Source organism: Typopeltis vanoorti, chromosome 11, assembly GCF_054136105.1.
Source record: "Typopeltis vanoorti isolate ZY-2024b chromosome 11, IOZ_Tvanoo_1.0, whole genome shotgun sequence".
Lineage (NCBI taxonomy): Eukaryota > Metazoa > Arthropoda > Arachnida > Uropygi > Thelyphonidae > Typopeltis > Typopeltis vanoorti.
The window spans coordinates 62,345,377-62,367,353 of NC_143559.1; the positions used below are offsets into that span (position 1 = coordinate 62,345,377).

Genomic DNA, 21,977 nt, shown 5'->3' on the forward strand with positions numbered 1-21,977 from the left:
GGCTTCAAACTCAGGTTTTCGAACTGAAGAAAACTGTTGTACTCTCCTCACATCTGCTTTAGAGGCATATACTATGGAAATGGATGTTCACTGGCAAATTTGTTTGTTTTGCATGGGGAAGAGCCCTAATTTCTAAAAAGGATTGAAACTGGGATAATTTTTCTATCATTGCAGAAATCTCATGGTTACAAGGCAAAGTTATTTTTGGCTGAGCTATGAAATTCTGTTTTCCACAACTAGTAAATGCAAAAGTAACACTTGGAAGAGTTTCCACTGTTCGTCCTAGAACACACCAGGCTTCAAGTTTTACGTTACTTGAAAGGAAAAACAAGATATATGGCTACTTTCTGAATATATACAACATAGAAAATAGCATTATTATCATCATTCTTGGGAACCTCCATAGGTCAGTCCATATAGACGAAGCCCTTTGGTTGGAAAGACGTGGTTTTAATGTGACGTTAGGAATCTTTATCTGGTCTCTTTCGACAAAAGGTGAGTTAGCTAGTCTCATACAGAGGTAGAGGGTTTTTTCGGCCGTAAAGTCTGTTTTTTCCCAGAACAGGCAAACTGGCCCCATGAACACATGCATCTACAAACATAGGACACTCCTGGAATAGGATTGACTGACCTATTCTGTTGGATTTCCAGTTTCGAATTGTAATAGGTCAACCTAATACATAATTGTAACAGGCCACTAGGCATAATACGTAAAGGAAGAAGAGCTTATTATTCTTGTTGTTGTTGGTAGTAATAGTAATATTTTACTAAATTTGAGATAAAGGGACTTTGGTGTACGTATCAATTTATATCAGAAAACTTATTGTGTTATCATAATGTAAACAGCATTCTATAATATCAGCATAGTGACAATTATAATAGTTACATTACAATAATGTAATATTCTATTCTCATTCATTAGGTAAAATGAATAAAATAAGATTAACTATTACTGTTATCAAATTTTTATTTCTAATGGGAAAGAAAGAAAAACAATTACTATTAGAGTATGCAATTTTCTGAATACCTACAGAGTAATCGTTAACAGAAGATGTTATTGTTACCTCATAATACTCAAATTCTGTTTTTCATGAAATATCAGTTTTTATCAATTGGAAAAACATGCTATAATTGAAAAGTAAATTATTTCAGAAAATAAAATAAATAAACAATATAAATAATAACTAGAACATTTTTCCCTTGTCAACACACAGCATTGATGTGATATGGGTTTTCCAAATTTCTTGTGTAGTTCGGTTCTAGTTGCTGACTAGAGGACTTTTTTTCTAAACCTTTTATCGACTGGTTCCTGAGTTAGTCAATCTCTGGCACTGGCAAGCAGATTTTTTTCCCATAAACTCGAGAAAATCGGCCACAGACGCACACTATTTTCAGACATTTAAAATATTGTTAGGTACCAAGAGATGGTGGCACTTGTTAGCCGTCTCTTCACTGCATGCCACTTAATTAGTGATAACCTTGGGCCAGCTATCTTTGATTTGCTACCAGTGGAGATTGAACTGCCTACTCAGTCTCCAAAAATTAGATAGGGCTAAAACGACCTTGCCTACTCCCTATACAGGAATAATAGGCATTAGCTGATTTTTTTTTTTTTGATGATTTTATATATATATAATACCTTAATTATATTCCAATCAATTCTGAACAGTAGGCTAAATCATTCTCTGAATGCTTTTTTTCTTAATTTTTGAAACATGCTGTGTACCACAATATACCTAATGCAACTGTTTTTGAAATTTGCCTATTATAAGATTAATTTCTTAATTTATAAATATAATAATTATAATAAATATAAATATTATAATAAAATAATTTCTTAATTTATAATGATCAGTTTCACTTTTATTATCGAAATATTTAAAATTATAAATTATATTTTTGTACAAAGAAGAAATCGCTGTGCATAACATTAGAGAATACAAGAGGGCAAAAAATCTGTAAATTGATTCTATTATAACTAATAGAGAAATCATGCATGAAAAATTTATTTATATAAGAGTGTAATTACATTTTCTTATAGTTTTGATACATGCCATTGTTGAGGTAGCTAAACTTTGGCTAATATTTTAGGCTAAAACGCATGAACATGTTCCCCAATTGATTTAGGCTTGTAACAGTTGTCTTGTGGACGATTTTGAAAATAAATTCTCTGAAATATCTGTAGATTGAATTGGTTTATACCCCCCCCACACACACACACCTCAAAAAATGATTATGTAACACATATGTGCCTTTTCTTTTAAATAGTTCAAATTCTTTTTTTCAAGATAATTGTATCAAATAATTTATAATTTTAAATATTTCGATAATAAAAGTGAAATTGATCATTATAAATTAAGAAATTATTTTGGCATAAATACTGTATTAGCCTGTAAAAGAAATGTAGTTCTGTGTTAGGATGTCTGCTAATCATCAACTGAAAACGAAACAAGACATTCATGATGTACTCTGCACTACTCCTCGATAAGGCACTTTAGTGTAACTTCTGGCTAAGTGTTCTCTCTTTTCTTTCTCAGTATCAGTAAGAGTAATCTAAGCCTTTAGCTTTTCCTTCAGCTGATAAGATTATTATCGAGTATTTCTAAGACATATTATTTCAGAAATAGCAACTAGCAGCAGTAGAAGTAGTAATATTTAGAATTTTTTTAAGAAAAAGAAACATAAATAACACTACTGAACTTTTGTGTGTGATATGCATATAAACAGTTTTACATGGCGAAAATATCGCATAGTATTTCTAAAACAGAATAATTTCAGCAGATAGCTGATTTTAGATTGCAAAGACAGAAGGTTTGACGGTACAACAATATTATTGTCTTATTGCTTTTGTCAAAACGATAAAACGAAGCAACAGATTTTGAATTCTGTCTGTGAAAGTTTTAAAACCAGTAGAAATTTAGAGTAGCCATGTAATTGAGTTCTGCGTGGAGGTGGAAGAAGGGGGGGGGAGTGAATATTACTATAATATTCAGTGGCTACGCACTGAATATTATAGTAATGTGCATCCTACAAAAAAAAAAAACTTGCAGTTTTAAGCAAAAGACAAAGGCAAAGAGTCCATGCTAAAATATCATTGGATATAAATATTTGATACTATAAAACACTTGCAATGGGAAACCAAGTAATGCAGGTTAACATCATTTGTTCATAAAAACAAAATCAAATTTGTTTCTAAAACTGAAATGTGACAATCCATATTTTGCAAGGAAAGAAATCAAAAGGTCATATTTATTTCAATAAATATCATGTGAAACATGATATGAAATGAATGAAAAACACTAAATTAGCTGTATACAAGACTGTGTTCAAACCAATTTTAACTTATGGATCTGAGAGCTGGGTCAGAAGTAAAACACTTGACCAAAGACTAGAGACCGCAGATATGAGAGTCCTGAGAAAGATTAGAGGCGTGAACAGATGGCATCAATGGCAATATCATATTAAAAATGAGGATATTAGGAAAGAACTTGACATTGTCAGCATCCAGGAATGTGTTAGCAGAGCTAATCTCAGATGGTATGGTCACTTAAATAGAATGGGAGAGGAAAGATTAGCAAAACAAGTGTTCTCTGCCAGGTTGGCAGGAAAACGACCCAGAGGAAGACCAAGATATAGGTGGATTGATACGGTACAAAGTGCCTTAGACGATAGAAATATAAGATCTGATAATGTTGGAGTCTTGACAAGTAACAGACTGATTTGGAGGAAAATTGTAGATAGGAAGTTAGTAATGATGTAATTTTTTCATGTAGTACTGTCATATCCTGTACACCCCTTGAGGGTACATGGCAGGAATTTGATGATGATGATGAAATATTTGACATAATATTTTCAATGCAAAAAATGGCTTCTATATTTTCAGTAAAGTGAAAGAACATAAAGTTGTCTTGTTCCGTTGCACTGAGTTGAAGAATAAACAAGCAAATTTACTACTACTAAATAGATTAATGGTGAAAGACTGATTTGTGGTCATTTCAGGATTGATTATATTTATTTTTGCACATGTGAATTCGTTTTTATTTTTGGGAAGAAACACAATAAATAAATTGTGCAGCAAAAAAGATCAGATATTGTAGGACAGTAAAGGAAATTGCAAGTAACACAGTACTCGTAAAAACAAATGCCACAAAGGTCGCTCCACCATAGTTAATCCGCTGATGGTTCTAAAATCGTCGCTACAGGATTAAAGGTGGAGGAGGGTAATTACGTGATAACAGATAGAATGCCAATGAAGTTTTGATCCATGAAAAATGCTGGGGTAGTATGGCTATTTCATAGTAGGGGTTAAAGAGTTTATAGGATGAATTCAGAGATGTTTCAGCATTTGGCTAGAGGGCACAGAACAAGAGGTTATCCCTAGATGTTGAGAAAAAGTGTGATTAGTAGGGGTGTGTTGTATATTTTTCTCTTGGAGAACTGTAAATGAATGGAGTGGGTTGCCACAGTGAGATGCTGGTATTTTGTGTGTTAATAGGTTCAAGTAGAGGTATGATACATTGTGCGGATAGTTTGGGTCTCCCATGATACATCTTTGGATTCCATGGAGATGTCTGTATTATAATAATAACAACAATCAGCATTTCACACTCCTGATTTACCTTGTCACTTGTCTCCAGACCCTTCTCAACATTTCCATGTCACTGAAAACTGGGTGATCAAATCTGAGCACAGTTGTCTATGTGGTCTGACCATTATATAGTGGCACATCCACTTTCTTATCCCTACACTTCCACTTCCTTATCCCTATAAAGTTAGTCTTTTCAATGCCATCACTAAACTTCACTCCACTATCAACCATTTCCTTGAGATCTCAAATCTCATCCACTTCTTTGAGGTACACAGTGGTCACCTTTTTCTTTTGAGATGCTCCATCATACCCAACTTGTTGGTATTGTTCAGAGCCAAATTCTTATCTATCTAACCCATCTATCATCCATGAACTCTGCATCTTGTATACTAACTTCTCATGAGGTAACCTAGGTGTCACGTAATAATAATCAAGTGTCATGGGATAACTATCTGAGACAGCATGTAATGTGAGAGTGATCATAAGGTCTTGACCTGGGAGGTGGCTAATTGTGTGAAATTTTCGATTAAGACAGGATACATGTGGAATTACTGTGCTGGCAAGTATAACAAGCTTAGGAGATTGCTTGGTTCAGTGCCATGGCATGCAAAACTGCAAGGGCTGGATGTTGATAGGGCATGGGAAGTGGTCAAGGAGCATTTGCAGGAGGTTATGGCTGATTGTATACCTAGGGTCCGAATAGTAAATCAAGCAGGGTGTTAAATGGATGAATAACACCATTCAACTTGAGTTGCAAAAAAAGAAAGAACTGCGGAAGGAATTTAAGGAGAAAGGTGACCTGCCACACATGAATGGTATAAAGCACAGGCCAGAAGGGTAACGAGTGTGGTAAGAAAAGCAAAAACGGATTATGAAAGAAAACTAGCTATGCAAGCTAAAGAGAATCCGAAACAGTTCTTTCAATATGCTGCAAGTAAAAGAAAAACTGCACATGGCAGAATGATTTTAAGGAATGCTGATGGTAGGGTAGGGAGGTCACTGAATCAGTTGATATAGTGGAATTACTGAGTATATCATCCAGGTGGTGTGACATTGAAGGAACCATTAGTTTATACGGGAATTGTGGTGAATGAAGTGGAGCCGAATAGTCTATTACAGAACTTTATTTATTTATTCGTATGGAGGAGAAAAAGGGAGTTTCCTCCCTTTTTCTCCCCCATCTCTATTGGGGTGAGTTGAGCCCCCTCTTGGGGGTTAAGTATTTATAACTGTAGATCCATGTGTGTTCATGGGGCCGGTTTGCCTGCTTGTGGGATGAAAAATGCCAGATAAACTGGCGGTAAAAACGCTACTGCCCGCACCCAAGATCGGCTAACTTGGCTATGGCTGAGGAAGATCCTCAAATTCCTCACGTCTTTGATGGAAATTGAGCCTGGGACATTCCTTCCCCAGTCATATGGTTGCGAAGTGCACAGCCACTAGGCTAACCGTGCGGACACAGAACCTTAATGTGAATACATCTGTGAGATTGGATGGTATACCAGCACGGGTCTTACGTGAAGCGGCTAAAGAATTGTCAATTCCTTTGACCATATTGTTTAATCTGAGTCTCGGGTCTGGTTTAGTCCCGAAGGGATGGAAAGAGGGGAAAATAGTTCCACTGCATAAAGGAGGATCCAAAACTACTGTTGCCAATTACCAACTGATCAGCATATCAGGAGTCGTTGTCAAGGTCTCGGAGAAAGTAGTCAAGGGAAAAATACAGGAATGGATTGATGAAAATGAGATACTGTATGGGGGACAGCATGGTTTTGTGAAGGGTGGATCATGCCTTGAGTAACTTGCTCAGGTTTTACAACACAGTGACGGCTGAACTGCATAAGGGTAATGGGTTTACAGTGATACTGCTGGACCTAGCTAAGGCCTTTGTATTCTCATTATCCGTAAACTGCAACATATGGGACTGAATATAGGGTTGGTGAGATGAATAGGAGGGTGGTTGATGGAGAGATATCAGAGTGTAGTTTACTCAGGAGTAGAGTCCAAAAGACAGCTGCAGGGTTCTGTTCTTGGACCACTGCTGTGCTCATTGCCTTAGTAATCCCAAAATGCTACCTAATATCAGATTTTATTGATGTTGGATATATATTATTGTTCATCTTTACTCGGTAGAAAATATTATAAAAAATTAGTTTGAATGACTATATACTGAGAATGAAAAAACAACAAGGTTTAATATATTAAGATACAACCAGTTTCGTTGAATGATTCAACTTCTTCAGGTATCACAGGCAAAGAATTATACAAAAAATGACAGACATTATAAAATTACTTCAACAGATCTAGTATAAAAGTATATTTTAAAAACAGGAATGCAAGCTTGAGTTCTAAATTAAAGTTCACTACGTGCGTGAGCTGCTACGAGTGTGCCAATACTGAACAGAGGCAATGTGTACATCAGAGAGATTGATGCCAAGGCTGTTGTTAATATGGGATGAATCTAGTGAAATTTCTCTAGATTCAATGATCTTTCTTTCGAGTTCATCATAACACACATGGATATTAGAAGTTTTTGGCCAGTCTACGAGGTGTTGGCGGCCTTCATCGAGTTAATAGAGAAGAGAACGTGGCTAGAGAGAGTGTTGGCTCTGGTCCTATTGTAGGAAATGTCTCTCCGGTGTTCTTCCATATGCAAAAGGATGGATTTAGCTGTCTGGCCGTAATATAGTTTTCCATATTCACACAAAATCTTGTAGACTCCTGGATACTGAGTAGGGAGATGTTTCACTTTATGTTTACTAAGTATGGAGCGGAGTTTTGGAAACACAGTGAAGCAAGTTCTAATGTTGAATTTCTTAAGAATTTTTGCTAGTTTTGGGGAGAGAGAGCTGATGTATGGCAATGAAATAAAAGTTCTTGGGGGAGAATCTTCAGTAGCAGTAGAGCAATGGAAAGAGAAAAATTTATCAATCTGTTTAAGAGAGAAACCATTGTACAAAAGTCCTTTTAAATAAATGGAGTTCATTTTCAATTTCTCTGTTTCATCTGTAAGTAAAGATCTGGCTTGATGTGCCAGGGTTGAAATAATACCAAATTTTTGTGGGGGTAGTGATGGGAAGAAGCATGAAGGTATCTGTCTGTGTGAGTCAGTTTTTTAAAAATTGAGCTTTTGATATTTTCAGCGCATCTCGTAAGTTTTAAGTCCAGAAAGTAGAGACAGTCGTTGGATTCCAGTTCAAAGGTAAAATTGATATTTTCATGAAACTTGTTGAGGTGGTCTAGAAACAAATTGAGGTTGTTGATACCGTGTTAACACGGTATCAACCTTCATGCTTCTTCCCATCACTACCCTCCGTAAAAATTTGGTATTATTTCAACCCTGGCACATCGAGCCAGATCTTTACTTACAGATGAAACAGAAGTTGAAAATGAACTCCATTTACTTAAAAGGACTTTTGTACAATGGTTTCTCTCTTAAACAGATTGATAAATTTTTCTCTTTCCATTGCTCTACTGCTACTGAAGATTCTTCTCCCCCAAGAGCTTTTATTTCATTGCCATACATCCTCTCTCTCCCCAAAACTAGCAAAAATTCTTAAGAAATTCAACATTAGAACTTGCTTCACTACGTTTCCAAAACTTCGCTCCATACTAAGTAAACCTAAAGTGAAACATCTCCCTACTCAGTATCCAGGAGTCTACAAGATTTTGTGTGAATGTGGAAAACCATATTACGGCCAGACAGCTAAATCTATCCTTTTTGCGTATGGAAGAACACCAGAGAGACATTTCCTACAATAGGACCAGAGCCAGCTCTCTCTCTCTGGCCACGTTCTCTTCTCTATTAACTCGGATGAAGGCTGCCAACACCTCGTAGACTGGCCAAAAACTTCTAATATCCATGTGTGTTATGATGAACTCTAAAGAAAGATCATTGAATCTAGAGAAATTTCACTAGATTCATCCCATATTAACAACAGCCTTAGCTTCAATCGCTGATGCACACATTGCCTCTGTTCAGTATTGGCGCACTCATGGCAGCTCACGCACGTAATGAACTTTAATTTAGAGCTCAAGCTTGCATTCCTGTTTTTAAAATATACTTTTATACTAGATCTGTTGATGTAATTTTATAATGTCTCTGTCATTTTTTGTATAATTCTTTGCCTGTGATACCTGAAGAAGTTGAATCATTCAACGAATTTAGTTGTATCTTAATATTAAACCTTGTTGTTTTTTTCATTCTCGGTATATAGTTATTCAAACTAATTTTATATATATATATATATTGTGATTAGTAATTTTTACTCGGTAGAAAATATAAATTATTTGAAATGACTGATACCGGGAGATAAAGAGATGACATCGTTTATTTAAAAAGATACTACTAGTTTCGTTGAATGGATCTTCTTCAGGTATCACAATCAAAGAAATATAGAAAAAATAACAGACTCAAAAATTGCATTAACAAAAAAACTAGTACATTTTGAAAACAGTAATGTGCACTTGAGTTCCAAATAAAAGTTGACTACGTGCTGTCACAAGTGCTCCAGTATTGAACAGAGGCAATGTGTGTGCGTCAGAAAGATTGAAACTTAGGGAGTTATGATATGGGAAGAATCTAAGGCAATTTCTCTGGATTCGACAATCTTTCTTTCAAGTTCATCAAAGCACACATGGATATTAGCAGTTTGTGTCCAGTCCACAATGTGTTTGCGGCCTTCATCTGAGTTAACGAAGAAAAGAACGTGGCTAGAGAGAGCGCTGGCTCTAGTCCTGTTGTAGGAAATATCTCTACGGTGTTCTTCCAAACGTAGAAGGATGGATTTAGCAGTTTGGCTGTAGTATGGCTTTCCACAATCACATAAGATCTTGTAGACTCCTGGAAACTGAGTTGGAAGATATTTCTCTTTAGGTTTACTAAGTGTGAAGCAAGTTCTGAAGTTAAATTTCTTGAGAATTTTAGCTAGTTTTGGTGAAAGAGAGCTGATGTAAGCAAAGAAATAAAGGCTCTGGGAGAAGAGGGATCTTCAGAAGCAGTTGAGTGATGGAGAAACAGTATATTTTTTTTTTGGACTAGTACTGTTAATGCAATTTTTAAGTTTGTTATTTTTTGTATATTTCTTTGATTGTGATACCTGAAGAAGTTGATCCATTCAACGAAACTAGTAGTATCTTTTTAAATAAACCATGTCATCTCTTTATCTCTCAGTATCAGTCATTTAAAATAATTTATATATATATATATATATATATATATATATTTATGTTGAGCCCATACGAGAGGTTGGTTGATCAACCTATAGGACATTAGTACCATATATGGGTAGCAGGTTGGGAAACGAGGAACTTGTTTACATTTGATTTACAAGACCATATATTGTATTTTGTGAGAAACACATTAGGGGATATGAGTAGATGAAGGAAGAACAGCTGTGGATCCACTTAGGTTGATGTCAGCAATGTGATTGAGATATAGCCAGTGAATGGTGAAATTTTTTTATTATTGTATAGTGGAGAGAGAGGGTCTGAATGTAAGCCCATTCTTCGAAGTTATTACATCCATAAGGGTATTGACATTTCCTTTTGGTTGGGAAGGCCTGGGGTTGAATCCTGCCAGGGCGTTTTAACTATAGGTAAGTTAATCAGCCTTATGCAGAGATAACAGGGTTTACCTTTTTTTAATGCTAGTTTTTCATCCAGCACACATGCAATTAACAGACCTAATATGCTGACCTAGTTGGTTACTTTAACTTTAATGCTAACCAGCCTGGAAATTGCATAAAGAAGATGAGCAAAGGTGGGAAGAGCAGGTTTTTTACTTAATGAAGTATGATTAGAATCTGGTGTGAAGAAATAGATTTGACTCATACCTTGTATGTGTGATAATTAGAAATAGTAAGTTTCGATGACCATTTTGTTTGATATAGAGTACCTCTCACAGTAAGTGTGTGCGTAGTAGTCACTATATCGGTGGTGTGCTGGTAACTTTTTAACCGTCTTACTGGGAAAAGAGAGAGAGAGAATGTGTGTGTACATGTATATTGTAGTTTTACTCATTTACAGCAGTTTTGAATATAAAAATTTCAAGCAGTAATATTAATCTTTTATTGTGATTTCCTTATAGCCAAATGACTCTCGCAAAACGTTTTCACTGATTTTTGCCTAGTTCATGTATCTGTAACAATCTGTGGTTACAATTCAACCATGACTTGACAAAACAGAGTCGCATTTCAAACCACCAACTCTTTTTCCAATAAATATTTTGTCATTAAGTCTGATATGTAATCCATTAAACTATTTCTCACCCTTGTATGAATTATGCTAATTAAACCAAAATCTCTTTGTTTCAGCACTGTTGATTTAGCGTTTTGAATACTGCCTGGATTGAAACATTTTTTGATTCTGCATTATTATCTACAAAATCCCAAAAATCATTGTAAAATTAATTTCATAATTTAAAATTTTACTTAAAAGGTACAACTTTTTTCACCAGCTGCCCATGGTGAACTTTTTCATAAGGTCAAGTAGATTGCTCTAAGAAATCAAAAAAAAAAAAAAAAGTTTTGATAAATTGTAAATTCATGTGTTGAATTATATTTTCTAGTAATGTATTCCTAGTAGGAGCATTGCATTTATTATTTTTATTAAATTAAATGGAATATCTTTAAACTTATTTGATATAAATCAAATCCTAAACTTGCGATGTATGTTTTCCAGTACCAACTTTTAAATTTTCCAATGCTTGGTGTTTGATTAATTTTAGTGCTTTCTGAATGTTAGTTAATCTTGACTGAAGTGCAGTTGAAAGTAATGAAACATCATCCAGAATGTCTATCATTAAAGTAAGGTCTTGTATGAAGTGTATATTAGCTAACAGCAGACAGACCAGAATAAGAACTTGAAAAATGCATATTATTATTAAGTGACACCTTCAGGGAGTCCAAAGACTCATCGAGGGAGAGTGTGCCAACAGCATCAAATGATTGAATCCCTTCCAACTACTAACCACACTCAAACTTGCTTAACTTTTTGCGTGATCCATTAGTAGCAAAGGCTCTACCAGCTGATGACCAACCTTTGCTAATAAGGATGTGCATGGTGTACAGCAGTAGCAGCTTGTAAACTATATGCCACCCATTGTGGTCCCAGTAATCGACTAATTTTAATAATTTCAAGTTCTTTAGCTACAGTTTCTAACTTGGTTTGATTTTTGTTAGACTGATGATGAATAGAATAAATTTTATCTAAATATAACTTTTAGTTATTGCATCATCAAATGACAATTACAGTCAGTGACTTAAATGATGCCAAATGATGATTTTAGGAAATTTTTCTAACTTAGTAGCCACTCCAGACTTTTTTTCCAGCACTATATTAGAACACCATCAGAACAAAATGCTCTTCAATTCATTTTCAAATATTTGTTATTAAAGCCATTTAAAGTAAATTAATGTATTAAAAATTGCAGTCTGCTGTAGTAGACACTAATTCGTTTAAAGAACTGGCGTATGAGCAGGTTAAATTGCAGACTGGAGATAAATCACTAGGATGCTCTTTTTTTGAAATTGTAAATGTTTTGTTAATTATGATACAGATTTTGAATGTTCTTAAAAAAAATCTTCATTTTAATTTATTTTGTGATATGTTCTGCCACATATACAAGTTTATTACCCAAATGCTGCTAGTGTACTGTATTAATATAATGTTTCATTTATGTGTACGTTAGTAATAATCATAAATCAGTAATCACTTCTCTGACTGAACTCTAATAATGTTTTCACCTACTGTACAGCTGTGACTGAGACACATGATATATACACATAATGTAATGACTCGTTCTTGTATTCAGAATTTAAATTTTGTTACCCCAGTTCTGCCTTCTCCCTGAATGAAGCTCGTAACATATTGGGTGAAATATATAGGAGTAATGCATTCTATTTAGTTTTCTTTTACAAATGTGAAGCCATTATTTAAAAAATTATACTATAAATTGTCTAATAATTATTTATATAGTTGAGAAATGAGTAAAGCATTATTATTTGTCTTGTTTCAATTATTACATAAATGTCAGAAACATAATTTTGATATTCTCTTGGCAGTACTCAGAACTGATAAAAGTTTACAATGTCATCAACTTCACAAAAACACAGAAATTTTGTTTCCGAGCCAATGGGAGACAAAGCAGTCACTGATCTTGCTGGTATAGGAGAAGTACTTGGGAAAAGGCTAGAAGCCAGAGGATTTGATAAGGTGACATAACTTTTTTTATAGTTATAAAATTTTTTATGAAATTAATTCAGAGCATTAGAAAGGAGAGAAAGAAAAATGATTGATTGTTATTGGAAATACTTCTCTAAATCGTAAATAAATAATTCTCTAAAATGGCTGTTTATCCCCTAAGTATATATGCTATGCCACCATATATATATATGCTAAGAGAAATAACACAAAAGAACTGATCTAATGTTATAGTATCCCTCTCCACACATGTCAGAAGAAGTTTTGCATTTATATTCACCTATCAAAGACAATGATGGATATCAGTATTTTGTTCCTGACTAGCATCTTTTGAAATAAATTATGGGTCCGCAACAAAATACAAGTATCCCTTACTGTCTGTTAAGAAGGCATGAGGAGTGTAATAGACAGATGATAGCGAAGCAGTTAATAATTAATCATAATTAATCAGGCGCAGACTTTTTCTGGTGACTGTATGTATTATATCAGATCATTTCTCTTTGTATTCTCTCTTTCTTAGCCGTAAATATTGGTACAGCACTTCTACTTAGAGGACTATTATTATATTGGTGACTCCATAGAGTCAAAAGACTCATCATGAGAGACTCATTATTCACACAATACTTGCCCTACCCCATCCTTAAATCTATTCACTAACGAAGCACTCACTCAAAACCACCTCTGGCAATCCGTTGTATCCTTGTTAACTAACTCACATAATTTCCATAGATGACACCCTATTCCTTTCCTGCTACGTACTGAAAAATGTCTTCAGTGTCAATCCCATAAAACCCCTATAAAAGCAAAAGTTAAAAAGGGGATATATGTGGAACTATTAGGAGGCAGCTTGAAGCAGTACCATGGCATAAAGCTGCCTCCTAATAGTTCCACGTATGCATTGGAGATAGTCAAGGGATATCTAGAGGAAGCAATATCATGGTGTATACCCAAGGCCAGGAGAGTAAATCAGTTAGGAGTTAGATGGATGACTAGTGTCATTAGGCATGAGCTGCAAACAAAGAAGTTGTAGAGGGTATATAAGGAAAAAGGTGACCAGCATACTCATGAACATGAGTTTGGCAAGAAAGATGACCAGCATGGTGAGGAAGGCATCATCCTTTAAGAGATTTAGGCCCGATGGCCTGTTCCAGTCTCTTTCCATCTTTTTCTTGGTCGTTCCTGACTTCTATATTCTCCAACGTGGTGGTATCAGAGTATTTTATTTTATTTTTTTGGGGTAGTTTGAACTGTAAATTCTTTTGATATGTTTCTTTATATATTTCTGTGCATCTTCTTTTTTTCCCAGAGAATATATAGGCTGGTGTCCTTCAAGAATTTCATTTCTACAGTTTCTATTCTTTTTTTCTTCTGCAGTTTTTATGGTCCCTAATTCACTTCTGTATAGTACAGGTCTTGCCAAAACTTTATAAACTCTTATTCTCTGTGCTTTTGAACGTAGTAAGATTTGAAAAATATTGATCATTCTTGTTATCTTTAGAAAATTTGAAATTTTGATGCCAATGTCAGTTTCTTTTGTATATGATACAGTACATCCAAGGCATTTAATTTGTTCTAAAATTTTATTTTCAATCATGATTTTACTTCTGACTTTATCTGTTTTATCTGGTGATATTTGCATTCCATATTTTTTTTGCACTCATTAAGACATATATTGATTTTTGGAGTTCATCTTTATTTCTTGCTAAGATTATTTGGTCATCTGCAAACAAAAAGGTATTAAGCATAGTTCCACAATCCAGTTTAAATGCTGGTTTTATATTTTCCTTCCATTTCTTTACTAATCCATCCATATAGATATTGAATAACATTGATATCGGGCATCCTTGGCAGACCCCATCTATTTATAAATTTCCATTCTGCAACTTTTTCATTGATTCTTACAACTATTTGTTTGTTTTAATAATGTTAGTTATTGCAACAAGTAGCTGATTTGGAATGTTCAAATTCTTCAGTATGGTCCACAGTTTGTTCCTTAAGACTGTCAAAGGCGCTCTGGTGGTCTACAATGCGTTTCTATGTTGTATTCATAATGATTTTCTATTAAAATTTTTAATGTAAAAGTTGGATCAATGCACAATCGTCCTTTTCAAAAGCCATTTTGTTCTTCACAAAGTTTATCTACTTATGGAAGGCAAAATCAGATTATGAGAAAAAATTAGCCAAACAAGGTAAAGGAAATCCTAAAGATTTTTTTCATTATGTGGCAAGTAAAACGAAGAATGACTATGGAAGGATAACTTTAATGAGTGCAGATGGTAGAGAGGTAACAGGCAGACGAAATTGTTGAGCCACTCAGTGATCATTTTGTAAGGGTATATCATCCAAGTGAAGATATTGTTGTGACAGGGACTGATGTGTGGAACAGAGGGCTGAAGAAATGGAGGTATTTAGCCATTCAGACCAACCAATAAATAAATAAATGGAGAGCATCTGTAAGTTGCTACAACACGTAAGTTTGAATCCCATTGTAGCTTGGACCTTTCCAAACTTTTTGCCGGCCTGGTTGACTGAGTGGTTAGCATATCCATTCTCCAGCCAAAAGGCTATTGGTTCAAATCCTATCATGGATGTTTGTGATTGTCTGTTAAAATACAGGTAGTGGGCAGTAGATGGCGTTGGTGTAGATGATGCAGTTCCCTGTAGTTGGTGGATTCAGTGGTGAAGACAGAGTTGTTGTAGAGTAGGTGTCCTCTCTCAACAAGTCTGGACTCCTTGGAGGTGTCACATAATAATACACCTTCTGTCCAAAAAGAAACCGAACTTTTTGAAAATACAAAACTAGTGGTGCCACCCATTGTATCTTTTTGTTGTTGAAAGCGGCAACCTTCATTAGTTGTCAACTGTTTATGACATTTGTTTCATTAGAAGCCAAATTATTATAGTGCCAAGAGTGACAGTGTGTGTTTTGACGAATGGTCATCACAATATTCATGCCGTATGCGACGAATTCTTGCTATCAATTGCTTAAAAACTTCAAGATAAAACTCATCATTAACCATTTGGCCAGGCAGAACGAATTCTTTGTGGATAATGCCTTGGAATCGTAGAAATAAATTAGCACTGTCTTTACTTTTGACTTCTCCAAGCGATTTTTTTTTAGGGTTTCCACTCAGCACTGTGATGCTTTGTTTTGGGCTCATATTCAAAACGTCACATTTCGTCACCAGTAACGATCGTTTCAAGGAAGTTTGAGTCCTTATGAGTGGTTTTAATGCTGGTCCTTGCAATGTTCAATTCGATGCATTTTTGATCGTCTGTCAACTTGTGGGGAACAAATCGCGAATTCAATTTACGAAGGCCCAAACTCTTGGTCAAAATGTTGTGCACAGTTGATTTAGGAATCCCCAATTCATCTTCAATCAATCTTAAGGACGATTTCAGGTTTTTTTTGGATGTTAGCTTCACTCAGTCCAGTTTTTGGACGGCCCGGCTTTTTGTTGTCCTCAAGCATCTCATGACCACTTTGAAATCGCTTAAACCACTCATAAACTTGAGCATGGGATAAGCATTCATCACCATATGCTTTTTGAAGCATTTGATGCATTTCAGTAAAACTTTTACCATGTTTAACACAAACAGCAATCACAGCTCTCTGTTTGAAACTCATTTTCTGACTGTTCGTCAAAACGCCACTCTTGGCACTATAACTCAGCTTCTAATGAAACAAATGTCATAAACAGTTGACACAACACTAATGAGGGTTGCCACTTTCAACAGGTGGTGCCACTAGTTTCTTCTATTTTCGAAAAGTTCGGTTTCTTTTTGGACAGAGGGTGTATTGCAGAATCTGAATGCAAATATAACTGTGGAATTGGTTGAGATATTGGCTCATGTTTTACAAGAATGTGCAGGGGAACTGATGCCTTTGACTAGGTTATTTAAGTCTCAGCTCTGACAAGATCCCAAGACAGTGGAAGGAAGGCAAATTCATTTCTTTGCATAAAGGATCTACATCTGTGATAGAAAAATACACAGCATGGCTTTTTGAAGGGTCAGTCATGCCTCAGTAATCTAATTTTTTATAATAGAGTGACAGTTGAGTTGGATGAAGGGCTACATGATGATACTGCTGAACTTTGCAAATGTGTTTGGCAGGATACCACATGAAACTCTGTTACACAAACTGCAACAACTGGGGATAGATAGGAAACTTGTGATATTGATTAAAGGGTGGCTACTGGACAGATATCAAAAACTGGTGTATGGAGGAGCAGAATCTAGAAGAAGGCAAGTGACTAGTGGTGTGCCAGAGGGTTCTGTACCCACCGTTGTATAATTTTGCAGGGAGGTAGTCATTTGTTCAGCTGATGCAAAGTTGGATATGGTAATAGTTAATCAAGATGTAGAGAGCTCTTGCAGGATGATTTAAATAAGCTGACAGTATGGGCAAAACACAATTTAATGCAGAAAAGTGTAAAGTTATGCATTTTGGGATACAAAGATTATAAGCTGTTAATTACTACATTGAGAGAACTGTACTCCAAGAAATTGAGGAAGCTAGGAAATAGAGAGCTGAAGTTTAGAGGGCATATTGCTAAAGTAGCCAGGGTAGTTCAAGAATTACTTGGTTATTGAAGAACACTAACAAGCAGAGGTAAAAGAGTTATCATTCCTCTTTATAAAGCCTTAATATGACCATATCTGGATTACTGTGATCAGGTCTGTCTGGTTAGTGTGTTTGTTGGAGATGAGTGGGATGCTCTATATGAGGAGAGATTTAGGGTTTGTGGATTGCAAAAGCTGGTTGATTGATAGGCAGAAAAAGGGGAGGGAAGGTATGATAGAAACATTACAGTTACTTAAAGGCTTTTATAGGACTGATGCAGGGAAAGTGTTTCAGCACTTGGCTAGAGGGGCAGAACGAGAGGTCACTCCTGGAAGTTAGGTAAGAGTATGATTAGCAAGGGTATGAGGACTAGATTTTTTTGCTTGGAGAGTGGTGAATGAATGGAATGGGTTGCCTGAGTCAGTTGTGAGTGCTTTATCTGTTAATGGTTTCAGGGAGAGATATGATAGTTTGGGTCTCTTATGATGAGCATGGAATAATAACATATGCTTTTATCATGTCGGCTAGTTTTGGAAGCCCACAGACCTTTAATCTATTCCCATAGGAAGCATTCCATATACCTGATACAATCCTCTCTCCACTGCTTCTTTCCCCAGAATCCAGGTGACTAGATCTGTGTTTAATAGTCTTTATATAGCCTTATAAAGAGTATTAATAATCATCCTACACCATTTGTTAGTGTGTTCTTCAACAACCATATATGATGTGCAGTTTTGGCTACCTTTGCATTATACCCTCTAAACTTGAAGTCCCTGGCTTCATCAGTATAGTATACAGTTTTTTGTGATCTCTTCATCTTTTGCTATAAGAATAAATAAAGCATTATGTAAGCTTATTCAGCAATAAGTAAATGAAGTTTCTGGATATGTAAAAATAAAGAAATTAAAAAATTCATTAAAAAAACAGAGGGAAAAAAATCCTTAGCCCACCCATGGTACAAATGTATTATAGGTTTACTAATAACCTTTTGTGGATGGAAACTACATAAAAGAGAGAGAGAAAAAAAACAAAAAAACTGGGAGATCTGCCAACATCTATCATAACTGTGGTTATCAGGTTTGGTTGACCATGCCTCCGATACCTTGCACAGAATAAAATGGAATTAAACTACTACGCTTCATCAAACAAATATAAATTCAACACTTTTTTTTACAATCAGCAGCATATTAAAAAAAAAAAAACCATTTTATTTAGATTTTTTTTTTGTGTTCAACTTTCCACATCTTGGGAAAAATTCTTAGGTCTTCTGTCCAACAGCACCCATAGAGGGCACTCCTCATAGGACTTCAGGCTTCCAGTTTAACTTTTTCCACTTACTGTTTTGTGTGCTTTTACAGTTTTAAGATTGTAACAGAGATGAAATATAAGATCTGTTAAACTTGTGTTTAATTATTTTATTTCTCTTTGATGTATTCATTATATTAAACCCAGCGTTTTTTTTTTGGGGGGGGGGGGGACAGAATGCAACGGTACAGTATAATAGCACCTTTATTCAAAGTTGGCATATGATATACAGATGAGGTACATTTAGAAATTTGTAATATTCAGTAATTTTTCCACATTTACTATGGAAATAAGCTCAGTTATTTAATGAAATTTGCATTTTTCACATTAAGATTTGGTATACAAGGTTTTTTTTTTTGTAATATATCTGCTATGTAAAATTTTATTAAAATTATCGTATAGTTAATTTTGCATACTTGTAATTGGTGCTGTACCAGAAATCGGTTGACATGCAAGAATTTGGTTAATTGAAGGTTGAATCATCATCATCAATTTCCTGCCATGTACCCTCAAGGGGTGTACAGGATATGATAATACTACATGAAAAATTTACATCATTACTAATTTCCTATCTACAATTTTCCTCCAAATCAGTCTGTTACTTATCAAGACTCCTACATTATCAGATCTTATATATCTATCGTCTAAGGCACTTTGTACCGTATCAATCCACCTATATCTTGGTCTTCCTCTGGGTCGTTTTCCTGCCAACCTGGCAGAGAACACTTGTTTTGCTAATCTTTTCTCTCCCATTCTATTTAAGTGACCATACCACCGGAGATTCGCTCTGCTAATGCATTCCCGGATGCTAACAATGTCAAGTTCTTTCCTAAAGGTTGAATAAATAGATAGAAAATAATGATGGTACTTTTACCATAAATTTCTGCTTAATAAGCTGTATCTCAGTTTGAAGGTTGGATAAAATGGTAGATTACTATAGTACTATCATCACCCGCATGGTTAGCCTAGTGGCTTTGCGCTTCGCAACCATATGCCTGGGGAAGGAGTGTCCCAGGTTCAATTCCCGTTGTAGACGTGAGGAATTTGAGGATCTTCCTCAGGCATAGCCAAGTTAGCCAGTCAGTAGGGTTTTTTTCGCCAGTTTATCTGGCGTTTTTCATCCCGCAAACAGGCAAACCTGCCCCATGAACATACGCCTGTACAGTCAAAAATATATCTCCCCCCCCCCCCCCCCCCAGCGGCAGACCAGGCGACGGGTCAGTTGGGAGTAGTACTAACAAGAAGTCGCATCTAAAGTAACACGCAGACCCTGCATGGGAAGCGGGAAATAACGCGTAGTAGAAGAAGACTATAGTACTATCATTAACCTATACTCCTGTGCTTTGAGGGTATATATATCAGGAAATTAATGATACTTGTACTGTAACTTTATGCTTGATACGCTGTGCATTACATACTTGTTCTTATTCCCAAAATGTTATCAGACTATGAAGTAACAATATCAATAAATAATTTTTAGTTTTGTTTTCACTTTTCCTACTAGCAGTGAATAAATACAAGCATCTGTTGTTTTACCAAAAAAAAAAAAAAACTAATTAAACCTAATTATGATTATTAAGTTTTCTAATTTTTCTTCCAGTTATTCAATCATTTATCCTAAAATATTTTTCAAAAGAACACACGAGCATAATAATTGATTTCTGTACTTAGTTTTAATGAATAATTGAATGTTAATGATGCATTAAATCTTTCAGAAATTTCTGTAATATTTTCTTTATCTGTATTCAGAAAACTGAAATAACTCCCACGTCTTTGCAAACTCTAATCCACATGCTTTCTAAAAGAAACACTGCTAAATTTGAAAGAATATAAATTACCTTTGAAACTTTTGTTTCTAGAATTGTGTGTGTAAATAAATTTAGAAGTAAACTGTATCCTAAATTGTCCTTATCTGTGAAATGTTTATCTCTTCTATTCTTAAGTCATAACATTTAGAATTAGAAGGGGTGGGGAAAAACAGGGAATACAAGATTTTAGGTTGCACATACAATTTGCATAAAAATATAAATAAGTGGCAAGAATTAAATGTTGGTTTCTGCAGGAAAGTCTGTAGAACAATATTTTGTTTCTAAATTTCCATCGAAATACTTAATATGTTGATTTTATTTTTCAGGCTTATGTTGTATTGGGACAGTTCCTTGTCTTGAAGAAAAATAAAGAACTTTTTATTGACTGGATGAAAGACATCAGTAGTGCCAATAGTAAACAGGCTTCAGACTGCTATCAGTGTCTCTCAGATTGGTGTGATGAATTCCTGTAGGTATTCGTACCATGGGTATATTGGATGTTAATACTGGGCCAATAATTAGTCAGAGCAGTTAGTAAAAACAGTACTGGCTGACTAAATAGACATTTGAAAATACATCAAAATACTAAACACCATTTTGGATTTAAGAAAATTTTGTATTAGTGTTTGATTGTAACTTTTCAGTTGATCAGACTTGTCTGTATACCTTTTGAATTTATTATAGTAACATTAAATGTTCAATTGAACCTTTTATTTACCAGAAGGTACTTTTTATGTCTCGGTTTTAAAATATGTATATTTTTCATGTGAAATAAAATTTGTACTTCCAGAGTAGATTAGTATATAGTTTTTCCCCCCCTAAATACTAGAGCATGTTTTACATTTTCAGAATATAAAAACTGCTTCATTTGATATCCTATCTGGTGGCAGCAGAAATTTTGTAATTAGTCTTTTGCAATACTACACTAGTTTTTATAATTTCTTTTTTTTTTTTTTATTTTCAAGGCTGTGATAAGCCATGTTGGATACTATTTATAGGTCAAGAATCTAGGGAGAAATGGAAAACTACTGAAATGTTTAGGCAGAATGACTGGGAGTTTAGATCCCAATTATGCATATGGAAGAATGATTTTCTTTTAGTGCAAGATAATCTCAGAAGTAGTGCGAGGTTTTAATAGTACTTTTTTTGGCAACAGTTTTAGTCGTTCTAAGAGATACTTGTGTCATGAGAAGCTTCTTTAAATTAACATGAAAAAACACAAGGAATAAGTAATACTTTTTATTTAAGGCCATATATTTCAGTCTGAATATTATAGGCCATCATCAGTGGTGACAACAATTAATTACAAGGGAGAATGCAAACAATGGATTGATTTGAAAAAGTAAGAGCCACATGATAAATTAATAATCCTTCACTGGGAAGAAATAACCAAGACCAATAAACCTGGAAAATTATCAGTGTTACAAGGTAAGAAATCCTCGCTTGCAAGCAAGGGTTTCCTTCATTAAAAAATGCTGCAATCTCAAAATTATTCCAAACTTTGCAA

At 34.9% G+C, this 21,977-nt stretch overlaps 1 protein-coding gene across 1 annotated transcript in view; it reads left to right on the plus strand.

Moving 5' to 3' along the window:
• The window catches only part of baf (barrier to autointegration factor), a 54,521-nt gene extending 33,257 nt beyond the window's left edge, over positions 1–21,264 (plus strand). The window contains exons 2-3 of the mRNA XM_090400280.1: positions 12,652–12,802; positions 20,797–21,264. Coding sequence (XP_090256406.1) covers positions 12,677–12,802; positions 20,797–20,943 — 273 coding nt within the window. The 5' untranslated portion in view covers positions 12,652–12,676 and the 3' untranslated portion in view covers positions 20,944–21,264. The remainder of the gene's footprint in view (positions 1–12,651; positions 12,803–20,796) is intronic.
• The last annotated feature ends 713 nt before the right edge of the window (positions 21,265–21,977 follow it).